Source organism: Wolffia australiana, chromosome 14 (genome assembly GCF_029677425.1).
Source record: "Wolffia australiana isolate 7733 chromosome 14, ASM2967742v1".
Taxonomy (NCBI): Eukaryota; Viridiplantae; Streptophyta; class Magnoliopsida; order Alismatales; family Araceae; genus Wolffia; species Wolffia australiana.
The window spans coordinates 10,766,816-10,781,238 of record NC_135848.1 but is presented as its reverse complement, the minus strand read 5'-3'; the positions used below and the strand labels follow the sequence as shown (position 1 = coordinate 10,781,238).

The 14,423-nt window shown below is 39.7% G+C and overlaps 1 protein-coding gene across 1 annotated transcript; it reads right to left on the bottom strand.

Moving 5' to 3' along the window:
* Nucleotides 1–172: 172 nt before the first annotated feature.
* Nucleotides 173–7,381, bottom strand: ERL1 (ERECTA-like 1). Its single transcript, XM_078585929.1, has 25 exons — nucleotides 7,088–7,381; nucleotides 6,856–6,997; nucleotides 6,690–6,761; nucleotides 6,546–6,617; nucleotides 6,411–6,482; nucleotides 6,267–6,338; nucleotides 6,120–6,191; nucleotides 5,975–6,046; nucleotides 5,816–5,887; nucleotides 5,667–5,735; nucleotides 5,532–5,603; nucleotides 5,340–5,411; nucleotides 5,182–5,253; nucleotides 5,054–5,125; nucleotides 4,890–4,961; nucleotides 4,745–4,816; nucleotides 4,580–4,651; nucleotides 4,425–4,496; nucleotides 4,262–4,333; nucleotides 4,117–4,188; nucleotides 3,962–4,033; nucleotides 3,821–3,892; nucleotides 2,610–3,142; nucleotides 2,169–2,539; nucleotides 173–694 (listed from the first exon to the last, which is right to left on the bottom strand). The coding sequence occupies exons 1-25, from the start codon at nucleotides 7,170–7,172 to the stop codon at nucleotides 344–346; spliced, it is 2,919 nt and encodes a 972-aa protein (XP_078442055.1). The 5' UTR covers nucleotides 7,173–7,381; the 3' UTR covers nucleotides 173–343.
* Nucleotides 7,382–14,423: the final 7,042 nt, after the last annotated feature.

Below are 14,423 nucleotides of genomic sequence, written 5' to 3'. Positions count from 1 at the left end.
GTTATTTTTATATCATTGAATATAGTTTTTGTTATCACATATCACCACCAAATTAATCTGTCTTCTGTTAAGAACTTCTGCTAAAGTTAAAGCCAGTCATCAATATTGAATAGATTAGTCGGTTTTTGCATTTCGGTACCTTCACACGTTTAGAGATCTCGCAAATAAAGGCGCAAATAAATACTTTTCGGCGTAAATATAATTTTTCTCTATTCTGCGGTTTTTCGATTTTCGTAGGGTCATACAGGTCACCGTTGACGTTGACCAAGACTTTTCGTTGACTTTGGTCAAAGTCAACAAAGAGATGGTCTAACCTGGGAGCTCTGGAGAGGAGATGAAGAGATCATAGGGAGTTCTTGGAGATAACCTCCCCAAACTTGAGGAACCAGTGGGCGTCTGAGCTGCTCCGGTCATCGATCTGGGCGGTCAGATCGGAGCCGGCCAGGAGGCGGGTGTAGTCGATGGGCTCGGCGGCCGCCTTGGGCGGCGGCTTCGCGGCAGCGGCCGGCGGCAGCAGTAGGGAGATCAAAACTCTGGCGACCTCGTTCATCGGGGGCCTCTCCCATGCGTGGCGCTTGGTGCAGAGCAGCGCGAGCTGCATCGCCCGCCTCACCTGGCTCAGGTCCTCGCACGTCTCCTTCACCTCCTCGTCCACTGCCTCCATTATCGTATCGTCATCCACCTTAGCAGATATCTGCCCACACACCCGATCATTATGATGACGATGCCGATGACGGTGATGATGATGGGGATGCTAATAAAACCCAATTAGGATGATGTTGGTGGTATAGACCTTCTGGTTTTTATGATGACTGTAAAATCAAAATTTAAACGATGATTATGATTAGACTGATAAGAGTGAGGATGATTATGATGAGTATAAAAATTTAAACGATGATAAGGATTATTAATATAAAGGCCAGACGACGGTAAAGATGTGAATGATGATTAGGACCGTAACAACGATGATAAAGCAAAAATTAATATTATGATGATAATGAATAAAATAAGCAATAATGGTGCCTTTTCAATGACGTCAACACCAGAATCGAATGATGCTTGTGATGATTTTATATGAGGACCAGATGATGATAACGACGATGATGATTACTGTTGTTATTGTTGTAAAATCAAGAAAATGATGATGATCATAAAAGCAAGATAATGTTGACGATTGTCATAAAAAATCAGGTGGTGATGATACAGATGTTGATTATAAAAGTAGATGATAATGATAAAGAAATAGGAGATATTTTTTTAAGAGATGAAATTAGATTATACTATGTATCACGATGATGACGATGAATTAGATAATGATGCTGATGTTTACTATTCGCTTGATGAAGATGAAGCTGATGACGATGATGATGACTGTGATGATACAGATGGTGAACTAACGATGATGACAATATTATAAACCAGATGACGACCATGATGATAAACCAGAGGTTGTTGATTTTTTATCAAAGAAACCAGACGATGTTGACGATGATGTAATGATAATGATAATTACATAAGCCAGATGACGAGGCTGATAATTATATAAACCAGACTTCGATGACGATGATAAACCAGACGATGTTTATATGACACTGTAACGATGAATATTATTATATAAAAGAGATAAACCATCAATTTTTATAAACCAGATGATTATGATTATGATGATGATGACGATAAAGGAGATAATGATGTAATATGATCATATTCGTATAAACCAGAAACTGACGGTGATACTGCTACAGCAGATGATGATGACGATGTAACGATAATTTTGATTATAAAAGCAGACGATGACGAAGATAATGATGATATTGCTAAAACAGATGATAATGATGATGTAACGATAATTATAATTATAAAAGCAGACGATGACGAAGATAACGATGATATTGCTAAAACAGATGATAATGATGATGACGTAACGATAATTATGATTATAAAAGCAGACAATGAGGAAGATAACGATGATATTGCTAAAGCAGATAATAATGATGATGACTTAACGATAATTATGATTATAAAAGCAGACGCTGACGAAGATAACGATGATATTGCTAAAGCAGACGATAATGATGCTGATGTAACGATGAAGATTACTGTATAAGCCGGATGGCGATGATGGCAAACCAGATGATGACGATGATGATGAGGAGAAGAGGGGAGACCAGTTGGTGGAGATTGGAGTCGCCGTCGACGGGCTTTCTGCCGGTGAGGAGCTCGAGGAGGACGACGCCGAAGGCATAAACATCGGACTTATCGCTGAGGCGGGAGGTGCGGGCGTACTCCGGGTCTATATACCCAATAGTCCCCACCACCAGGGTCGAGGCGTGCGCCTTGGCCGGCGAGATCCTCCTCGCGATTCCAAAATCCGACAGCCGCGCTTCGAAATTCTCGTCCAGCAGAATGTTCGACGACTTCACGTCCCTGTGAATCACCCTCGGGTCGCAGTCGTGGTGCAGATACGCCAGCCCCTGCGCCGCCCCCACCGCCATCCTCACCCTCGCCTCCCACTCCAGCTTCACCTTCTTCCTCGCCCCTGCGCAATTCAACACTTGCTCATCATTCCTCTTCTTCCTCCATCTCGAAAGGGGATAGGAGAAACGCACCGTGGAGGAGGTCCCAGAGGGAGCCGTTGGGCATGAAGTCGTAGAAGAGGAGGTTGCCGAGAGGGGAGATGGCGTAGCCGTGGAGGCTGACGAGGTTCCTGTGCCGTATGCTGCCCACGGTCGCCAACTCCGTCTCGAACTCGCGGAGGTTGTTCGGGTTGGAGTTGCAGAGCTTCTTCACGGCGATGGGTTTGCAGTTCTTCAGCGCGCAGCGGTAGACGGCGCTGGAGGCGCCCTGCCCGACCTTGTGCTTGTCGCTCAGGTTGTCCGTGGCGCGCATGATGTCGTCGTAGGTGTGCATGGCCATGTCCATCTGCAGAACCACCAGCTTGGGCGGCGCGGGCGGGATCTTGCGGCCGGGTCCGGGCCGCCGGCGGAACCGGTGGACCGCCACCGTGACCATGACCAGGACCGCTAGCCCGCCCAGGCTTATGCAGGCGGCGGCCGCGCCGGAGATGCCCCCCGGCTGACCTTTGGACCGGCGGACCCGAGCCAGGCAGCCCGGCCCGCACAGCCCTGGATTCCCTACGAAGCTGTAGACACAAGATTAGTTAGTTAGTCAGATAGATAGTTAGATATATAGATAGATATATAGATAGATAGTTAGATAGTTAGATAGATAGATAGCTAGTTAGATAGATAGATAGTTAGATAGATAGATAGCTAGTTAGATAGATAGATAGTTATATAGATAGATAATTAGATAGATAGTTAGATAGATAGATAGATAGATAGATAGATAGAGAGAGAGATAGATAGATAAATAGATAGATAGATAGATAGATAGATAGAGAGAGAGAGAGATAGATAGATAAATAGATAGATAGATAGATAGATAGAGATAGATAGATAGATAGATAGATAGATAGATAGAGAGAGAGAGATAGATAGATAGAGAGAGATAGATAGATAGATAGAGAGAGAGAGATAGATAGATAGATAGATACATAGATAGATAGATAAATAGAGATAAAAGGGTAGAGGGATAGATAGATAGATAGATAGAAGGATAGAGGGATAGACAGATAGATAGATAGATGGATAGAGGGATAGAGAGATAAATAGATAGATAGATTAGATAGATAGAAGGATAGAGGGATAGATAGATAGATATAGATAGATAGATAGATAAATTAGATAGATAGATAGAGAGAGAGATAGAGAGAGGTTAGTGAGAGAAAGTGGTGATGGGGGAGGCGGGCAGGCGAGACCTTTCAGGGGAGAAGGGCGAGTGGTTCTTGAACGGAGGTACTTGTCCTGAGAGATTGTTGTACGAGAGGTTCCTGGATCAGAACCCAGATGCTGTGAGCGAGCTGGATGGAGGAGAGCAGCTATTGAAATTTTAAACTCACAGTGATGTCAAGCTGAAACAGTTGATCAGCACGTTCGGAATGCCTCCGGAGAGATTATTGTTGTTGAGGACGCTGGGAAGTGATTTGAAAATGAGAAAGAGAGGGAAATATTGAGAGGGTAAAACTGTCTGGAGAGGTTCGGGGGAGAGATGTACAGGGATTCGATGCTCTGAAGCTGGCCCAGTTGCTCTGGTATGGAACCGCTAATCATATTATGAGATAAATCGCTGCGAGATTTAAATTTTGCATTAGCGAAAAATTGGGGAAAAGAAAGAGAAGTAAATGACTGTTGTGACCCACATGAGTTGGACGCTCCTCAGATTCCCGAATTCCTCGGGTATGGGTCCGCTCAGATGATTACCGCTCAGATTCCTGAGAGGATAAAAGAGAATGTTGATTAGTGTTAAATAATAATAATAAATTCAGTGCCGTCAGGTGTTTAATCCATAAAGATTTGACTAACAATCGAAGAAGATGCTCTAGATCGCCAACAGACTCGGGAATCGATCCAGAGAGGAAGTTATCAGAAAGATCCCTGCGTGACAGATAATAATATTATCTTAACGACTAAGATAATGACCCGGAATCTCTGATAAGAAGGGCGATGATGATAATTACAGAGTATCCAGGTTGACTATTTTTCCCAGCTCAATCGGAATGACACCAGTAAACTCGTTTGACGACAAATTCCTGTTACATAAATAAATAAAAAATCAACATAGAGGAACAAACAAAAACCCACACCACTGAGACAAAAAGAAAAGACTAATAAAATTTCATTACAGGTATGTGAGGCTCTCGAGTTTCTGGAATCCTACAGGAATAGTTCCGTTCAGCTTGTTCCCGTGGACGTTACTGGAAAGTATAAATATTAACAATGTAATTACATGAAGAAAAAATCTTTAAAGGGAGAAAAAATGAAACTCACAGTTGGTTGAGCGCAGCGCAGGAAGATATATTACGCGGAATTTCGCCTGTCAACTTGTTGTTGGCCAAGTTCCTGTTCGATGAATAAATCACATAATGAAAAACATACACGATAGGTTGTCTAAAATCATGCATTTTTTCCATAGTAAAACCCCAAAGACTCACAACTCAAAGAGATCTTGGAGCTTCCCAAGCTCGGGCGGTATCCCACCTTCCAATTGGTTGTCATTAAGTTGCCTGTTTAAGCACAATTAGACTCCAAAAACTTGATTAAAACAGACACACATACATACAAGTAGCTTAGCTTGGACATGTTCCCGAGCTCTGGAGGAATCGCCCCTGTTAAATTGTTCCCGTGAAGGTAACTAAAGAAGTCATTTATTGACGCGTCAGAGAGCAATTCCTTAAAGTATTGCGGCTCATAAAATGGGTATCATATCCCGGGACTCACAGCTTTCCCGTGTAGGATAAGTTTCCAATGATGGCTGGGATGGGCCCTACTAGTTCGTTCTCACTTAAATCCCTGCGCCCATCCAAGTCAAAGTCAACTAGCGACATTAACGAAAATAAATGCCATATCCCTAAGTAGTAATTTATATACTTCCCGTAAGAAAAGCAAACATAAAAAAATAGATGAGCTTACAGGACAGCGAGGGCTTGCATGAGCCCAATGACTTCCGGAATCTTACCCGTCAGTCTGTTTCCCTGAAGCGATCTGCAAGCAGAACAGAAATGAATTTCCATGAATTAAAAAGAAAATTTTGTGTGAAGAACATACAGCGTCGCGACTTGCAGAAATCCGATGTTGTAAGGAATTTCGCCCGTGATCTGGTTGTACGAGATGTCCCTTCAATCAGTTCATATCAGTCAGGCACAGTGAAGATTGGGATGGAGACGAAGAAAAAAGATGAATCGGAAAGCGTTTACAAGATCTCGAAGCTTGTGCAGTTGCCGATGTTGTCTGGTATTGGCCCCGTGAGATTGTTACCTCTCACATCGCTTTCAAATGATCAACAAGGTCGAGGTCGTTAATGGCGATGGAAGGAGAGACTGAGAGAAAGAGAGAGAGAGAGATTGAACACTCACAAGTACCAGAGCCCGGTCATCTGACACATGTCCGGAGACAGTGCTCCCGTCAAGGAATTCCCCCGCAGTCCTCTGCGTCGAAGAAATTAGGGTTCAAGAGGATGACGGAGAAGGAAGAATTATGAGGTTGAATGGAGAAACTCACAAGAACTGCAACACTTCGTTCCAGTAGATCAGTCGGGGAATCTCGCCAGTAAGCTGATTCAATGCCAGATCCCTGGCAAGGAGAAGTGCATCGAATGTCGTCAGGGAAGACGAAGATTTGAAGAAGAATAAGAAGAAGAGAACTCACAAGTTCTTGAGATTGGGGATCTGCGACAAGGTCGACGGGATCGAACCTGTGAGTTGATTGCTCTTCAGGTTCCTGTGGATGAGTGTCCCGAATTCAGAAGAGTCGAACACGGGGAAGAAGAACAGGCAAAGGAGGAGGACTCACAGATCTTCGAGGAGCTTTAGCTTGGAGAGGGAGAAGGGGATGTCGCCTTCTAGATTGTTCCCCGATAGATCCCTGCGGAAGAACGTTAAGAACCGGCGAAGAGAGACTAAAATGAAGCGGACTACAGAGGATTACAGGTATCTCAAAGCCGAGCATTCCCCGATCTCGTCCGGCATTTGTCCCGTCAGACGATTCTCTCTCAAATCACTGCGTTCAATCAGAGAAATTCTCGAGGTAAGCTCCAGAGATCACCAGGAGCGGACACAGTAGCTGACTTACAGGAACTGCAAGCTCTTGAGCTCCCCGATCGAAGGAGAGATTTCGCCGCCGAGATTCAAGTTCGAAAGATTCCTAACGCCGAGACAAATTCAAAAAAAAAAATCAGAAAGCGTCGAGAACGCAACGATGCAGGTCTACAGCAACAGAAAAAAGGGAAGGAAACTACAGCGAGACGACGCCGAACGAGGCATTGTCGCAGGTGACTCCGCGCCACGAACAGTACCCGATCCGTCTATCCGCAGCGTTCCAATCCGAGAGAACATCAGCCGCGCCGAGGAACGAAGCCTTCAAACGAAGCAAAACTTGACCTGCAAAGAAAACAACCGAAATCGATCAACAAAAAACTAAAAAGCCAAACACAAAAACGAAAAATCGAAGATGACAATCATCGCCACAACCTTCGCCGAGGAGCGAATAAGCGAGAGGAAGCAGAGCGAGGAACAGAGCGAAGGCGGTCGCGAGCTTGGGCACCGCCATGGCCATTCGCGGCGGTTCAAAATTCAAATTCCGAATTCTGTTACGCGGGCGGAGGCTTTATATACTCCGGCGGAGCTCCGGCGAGAAGCGGAGAGAGGCAGCGCGCTAGGCCGTAACCGCCATCTCTCTCTCTACATAGCCTGGCGAAGAGAGAGAGATAGGATGGGGGGGAAGGGAGAGAAGCGTCATTTGACGGGTGGTCACGCTATAGTTGTCGGGGGTACGGGCGAGATCTCATAGTCTACCTCGGGTCGCCATTACCAAGGGGGGAGAAGAGCTTCTCTCACTGGTAAGAGAGAGAAAGGGGGTAGAGAGAGAAAGGGAGAGATGCTGGCAGGAAGGCTCTGCGGCTGGTACCAGACCTCGGGAACTCCGACCCCCCATTAAAACGCCGCTCTCAGAGCTCTGTTGCAGCAGCGCCCGCCACCGGCATCTTTCTCTCTCTCTCTATCTCTAGCTCTCTCTCTATCTCTAGCTCTCTCTCTCTTTGTCTCCGAATTTCTCTGTATATCTCTATCTCTGGCTCTCTCTCTCTATCTCCAAATTTCTCTCTATCTATCTCTATAAATCTCGATCTCTAGTTCTCTCCATCTATCAATAGCTCTCTCTCTATCTCTCTCTAGCTATCTATCTCTCTCTAGCTCTTTGCCTCAATATCTCTCTAACCCTCTCTCTTTCTCTCTCTAGCTCTCTATCTCTCTCTAGCTCTTTGCCTCAATCTCTCTAGCTCTCTCTCTATCTCTCTCTTGCTCTTCGACTCAATATGTCTCTAGTTCTCTGCCTATATCTCTCTCTAGCTCTCTTTATCTCTCTCTAACTCTCTCTATCTCTCTAGCTCTCTGCCTCTATCTCTCTGAAGCTCTCTCTATCTCTCTAGCTCTTTATCTCTATCTCTCTCTAGTTCTCAATACCTATCTATCGCTCTGCCTCTATCTCTCTCGAGCTCTCTATCTCTCTCTCTAGCTATTTATATCTAGCTCTCTGTCTGTCTCTCTCGAGCTCTTTATCTTTATCTCTCTATCTCTCTCGAGCTCTTTAACTCTATCTCTATCTCCCTCTAGCTCTCTACCTCTCTCTCTAGCTCTCTATCTCAATCTCTCTCTAGCTCTTTGTCTCTACCTCTATCTCTCTCTAGCTCTCTATCTCTATCTCTCTCTAGCTCTTTATCTCTATTTCTAGCTCTCTATGTCTCTTATCCATCTGTAACTCTTTCTATGTCTCTCTATCCATCTCTTCCTCTGGCTCTCCCTCTCTATCAATCTCTTGATCTTAGCTTTATCGCTCTATATATAAATCTATCTCTCTCTTTCTCTCTAGCTTTCTCTATCTATACCTAGCTCTCTCCATCTCTCTTTTTCTATCTTCCTCTCTCTCAATTTATCTCAAGCTCTCTCTCTCTCTATGTATTCCTACCACTCTATCTCTAGCTCTCTCTCTATCTACCTCTAGCTTTCTCTCTCTATTAACCTATATCTCAAACTCTCTATCTCTCTCTAAAGCTTTCTCTCTCTATCTCTACAACTTTCTCTCTATCTCTATCTCTACAACTTTCTCTCTCTATCTCCAACTCTCTCGCTCTGCAACGCAGCTTTCGAGGCCGCCATGCCCATGCAGAGAGAGATCTCCTGCAGCAGGAAGCGGATAAATAGCAGAGCCTACCCCCCCCCCTATAAATAAATAAAATAAAATAAATAATTCCCCTCATCTAATCGCCTTTATTAACCCTCATCAATGCCGTCTTAATTACCATCAGGCCCCGCTAACTCAGTAATTATTCTTCTCTCTCGGGCTGGTCCCCGGCCGCGCTCTTAACTAAAGAACGTGAAGAAGAATTGATGGAACCCGTTGCTGGCCCGTGGTCACGCCACGTGGCATTATCGCTCATTCTCTCTCTAGAAATCGAAGAGAGAGAAAAAGGCTGCGCCGACTGACATCATCGGTTTGTCTCGTCTCCGATTGTCAGTTCTAAATAGTGAATCGCATAATTGAAGAAATAACGATTTATGGGAAAACCAATGGTTTTGTGATATTCTAGTTTGTTAGAAAAGATTGATTGGACCGATGAGACGAGGATGGTGGCTTTCTGGATATTATTAAATATTGTTTTTTTTTTGCTTGGGGTCAGAGTGGCAGATGAGTATCTTTAAACTTTATATTCTTAGTAATTACTTTCCTCACCGTAATAGAAAAAGTTATAAATGAATATCTTGAGATTGTATCCGGGTTGGTGATAAAGTTGGGATATTGTTTTATTTAGTAATTTAATATGTATTCATTGCTTTAATGTGATTTACATAGTGATGTGATTTCGTTTCGTTTAAAGATATGACTAAGATTTGATTCTATGCTGGGAGATAAAATCACGATGCCTAATCTATTAGCTTCTAAGAGAGAGTACTTTACTTTTTTACTCAATATTAAAAATGCGTTACTAGATGAAATATATGAGTTGAATCTATGTCAGTTTTGTCGTATGGTGCATGATCTGTTCTATATTTCACATGGGAGGTGTTAGTTTATATTATATATTTTTTCTCAATTTTTTAGACTTGACCTTCTAATGAAATAAGACTGAGATATTTTGTTGTGGAAAAACGCAGTGGTACAACAGCTCTCGATGGCAAAAAGCCTTTTAGCATATTAGTCATTTAAGAATATACTGTTATAACTCAAATAAATCATTTTGTGTCAAAATGATCTAAGAACATGATAATGTTGATAGTCAATACATGAAAAGGTTGAACTTTAGTCATCTGGGGACTCGTATTCTACTCTTTATATTCTAATTGCAAGTAAACGGAGAACAGAAAAATATAATTCAAAATCTCGTGTTGCACACGATAAGTATCCCTTTCTTAACTGGCAGTTTTGTGGTTAAATTTTATACAAAATCAATTTGTGTGGAAAAGAACACAAAGCCATAAATTTCCTCATATTTTTCTTCCTTGTTTAATGTAAAAAAGAGGAAAGTTTTAAATATTTATTACTAAAAATAAATAATATCGCAACGCTGTGTATTTTATTTTGTATACTGTAAAATATGTTATTAGTTTTATATTGTCGTGAGCAGATTTAATAGAATAAATAATTGTGGTATGCCAAAATAAACCATTATCCCAGTAAAGCATTCATCATTTAACTCGACAAATGAACTCTAATTTCTTATAGACGATTAAAATTTGTCTTTTCCCTAATTTTATGGTAAATCATTTATTGTCAAAAAAATAACATCAAATTAAATATTATATTCTCCATGATTATAGTTTAACTTGCTTGGTTCAACCATTTTATGTATTTTCAGGACATATGACAGTAAAGTTCTCACTTGAGAGCAGTGAAAAGAAAAGCACGAGACCGCTTACATAAGTTAAATAATAATTACTCTCCCAAGGAAACAATGCCCAGCACCCAGATTTACTCTTCAGTACGACATAACAATGAATATGAAATCCACAAGTCTTCATGGACTATTTTGTGGTATGAATGAAATAATTATTGTGAAAATTAGAACCATCAAATGGCCCAGATTGTCAATGGTTAGAGATTTGATTAGTGATTAGCGATGAATAAGGATAAATGGTAGTGGTTAGAGGTTAGGAGCAATGGTTAACTTCTGCTTAGTCTTTCTGCGGATAATTCTATGAAATTATTCTTTATTAGGCTAGTCTGGGGAAGATCACGGGAGAGGATAATTGATAGCCCACATTCTGTCTTTTAGTGCTTAATTTGTGCAGACACGTTTTCTCTTTCTATCTCTATGAGTAGCAGGAAGAAATAAATAATAAAAAAACTGCGGCAGCGACTGTCATTATCAGTTTGTCTCATCTACAATGTCAGTTCTAAATAGTGAGCTGACAATAGTTTATTGTGATATTCTGGAAAAGTGGAAATAACTTTTGATGGGTTCTCATTTGATAGAAAAGATTGATCAGACAGATGAGACGAAGATAACAGATCTCTAGATATTCTTAAGTACTGTTTTATTTTTTTCTCTTTCTAGGGCACAATCCCAGATGGGTATCTTCAAACTTAGGGTATTCATCGCATGATGATTTATCTGTGAGCTTGACTTGTTCCTTTCTTCTTTTCTGTCCTTTTTTTGTTACTCAGTGAAATGATACTACGAGGGCTCTAAATCCCACAATAGAGAACTTTACTTTTTCATAAGATTTGACAATGCATTATTCCTGACATATTCTCTGTTCATTTTTTTCGCTTGGGAGGGTTTGGCCTGCCTTGTTACTGTCTCTTAAGTTTTGAGGCTTGGCCTTTACCTGCTGAAATAAACTTGTGATGTTTTGTTTACGCACAGTGGTATTGGTCATTTTAGGAGTGTTATCAATCAGAAAAGCTCATTTTTTGCCAAAAATAAGCTTAGAGATTACATTTTATTTAATGAACTGTGGCTGAAATGGCGATTAAATCAATAAGAAGCTGAGCATTTTGTTGAAATTTTATAAATCACGTGTACCGAAGAATATGGGACAGAAATGTTCTCCAAAAGTCTTCAGGAAGTTTCATCGATACATGGAACTGTTGAACTTAAATCATCCAGAAACCCGCATCCAAAGCTTATATTTTAAACGTGAGGAAAAAAAACATAATAAAAATTCAGGCATCTACATGATAGGGATCATTTTATTAATTGGATGCTTTCGTAATAAAATTTCATTTATAAATAGTATTCTTATTTGTCTATCGTGTAATAATATACGTCAACTGGCTGTTATGTATCATAATATAATTATTAAAAAAATGAAGAAAACAAGGAAATAAATGTTTTTAGATATTTTATATTTATTCGAAAAGGAACACATAAAAGCCTCAAAATCCTCTGGCTTTTACGCTACAATGAAAAGGAAAAATTATAGAGAAAATTTTGAAGATCCCTTTTTGGCAACAGAATTAAACAAATTAGGAAATAAAGTGGAAAGAGAAAATGGCCCAACAGAGAGATTGATTCACCAAGATAGTTGCCACATGCAGTACTATAAGGTTATATATGATAGATTTTGGACAATGGGATGGACCCAAAAATTTGTTGCAGTCTGGTAATCATTTTTTAGAAAAACATATCAAAATGACTATTTTTAGGCAACATAAGATAGTTAAAGTTATGCAATCACCATCAGTTAGAAATAAAATAGCAGAGTGGTCACTTGTACTCTCGTGATTAAATAAATAAAAAACTATTTATGAAGTGAAACTATTTGTATATCATCGCCATGATTTAATATGATTGCAAATACAATTTGACCATTTTCGAGATTTATTGGGAGTTATGAAGAATCTTATGATGGAAAATTAGAGAGCGAAATTGGGTAAAGTGGTTGGGTAAATGTGGATGTAATCATCTGTTAGATAAACTTGGTTGGGTAGAAATTACATGTTAGATAAATGTAATCATCATTGAATAGAGAATTAAAATTAAACATAGAACCAATCCAATTATAAAGAATGAATCTAATGATCAATTAGACAACCTGCAACATTCAAGATGATGTTTTCACCAGTGGTAGGTCAAAACGCAGAAAGAGAGAGAAAAAGAAAGAGGGTGGATAAAGGTAAAGAGAGAAATATCAAAATTAATCTCTCTCATTGACCTCTCTCCTCATCATAAATATTCATGATTATGTAATAAAAGTCTCCCTATCTCCCGCGGATATATGTTTTTTATCTCTCATCACAAATATATAAGGCAGGAAAATACTCCTCTGGAAATGAGCCTGTGGCCCAAAGTTGGGGAAAATAAGATACTAGTTTGACATAGGACTGTTCCTGAAGTTCTTACATCTATGTGGAAACTTTAATTATGTGGGTTGCTTATTATTCATATATTCCATATAGGTATTTCTGTAAAGTTTTTAATATCCTCCCAGTTCTTAAAAAAATAGTGTTTCTTAATTACCCATGTTTATCTTATTTATGCACATATGAATCTATGGGGGTAAGATGTATTAGAATGTTAACAGTAATTTATAAAATAATAAAAGTAATATCAATAATATCAATTTTACATATTTTTTAAGTTGAATTATTTTTGGAAAGGACTCTGACTTACTAGTGAAAGAGATAACAGTATAAATATTAAATTACAAATAAAAACAAAAAATTAACTAGTACATGAAATTAGAAGGAAAAGCAAAAGAGTGAAAAGCTAAAAAATACCGCAATGTAAAAGAGGCAGAAAGAAATTATTTTAATTAATTAGACACCTTTAAATCATCCAGAAACCCAGATCTGAGCTTATATTTTTAATGTGAGGAGAAAAGAGAAATCTAATCAAAAGTCTGGTGTTCAATGCATTTTAACCCGTATAACTTATCAAAACAAGATTCAATTAAAATAACTTGAGTTAACCCTTTTTAATTTTGGCTCCATTCAAAATCCATCTCTGGCCTTTACCACCCAAAATATATAATTAAAACCATGATCACAAGGCAATATATATGTGGACGTAGAGCATTCCTACTTATATGTAATTAATTGAATTATAAACTAATAATGCATGTCTCAAGATAAGCTACAAAGGTTTCAATTACATATCTTCCCATCACTAAATAAACAACATGATCTTATCTACTACGTGGTTCCTAGGCTACTTGAGTTGATACCTCTGCATATATGTTATATATGATAAACATAGATATGTACAGCATAGAGGCAGTTTTATATACTTTTTTCTTGTCCATAATCCCATCACTAAGTACTCTCTATTCTTCTAGAGCCTTTCTCACTTTACCCAATCAAAAGTCTAGTCCCATTGGCCGCAACCCGATTGATAGGAAAAAAATCGCACCATTGATCTCCTAAGTTAGGGTTGAATTTGCAAGGATCTATAACTTCATAGCATTCTTCCTCCACTTAATAATTCAAACGATGGTCAGTGAATTCCTTCACATCCTTACTACAAGCTTTATCCCTGATAAATATTACTTTAAGCCCCAAATGTTCTCTCGAGTCTACCTTCTTCCATCTGATTTTTTTAAGATTGATATATGACTACAAACTTCACAATATATATTATAAAAAAACATATACATGACTCACCAGAATCCACTGTGTACATTTGAAATAGTTCCACCAAAGGAGTTGACATTCTCGAATCAAAGGCAACCTCTGAAATTCTGATTTCTCATTGCTACTTTTTATTAATTTTGCATGTGCACCTCATGGACCTTGATGAATAATTGTTGACAAAATGATTAAGAGGAATCGAAACCTTCACACTATCTGAGATTATCCTCAGTGTATATG

Bases quoted from the DNA above. Each gene is read 5' to 3' on its own strand.
- ERL1 (XM_078585929.1), bottom strand. From the start codon at position 7,172: ATGGCCATGGCGGTGCCCAAGCTCGCGACCGCCTTCGCTCTGTTCCTC. The intron at 4,034-4,116 runs GTACATCTCTCC...ATCACTTCCCAG, and splicing joins CTTCAGAGCATCGAATCCCT to CGTCCTCAACAACAATAATC. The intron at 3,893-3,961 runs GTGAGTTTAAAA...GTTCTGATCCAG, and splicing joins TGTTTCAGCTTGACATCACT to GAACCTCTCGTACAACAATC.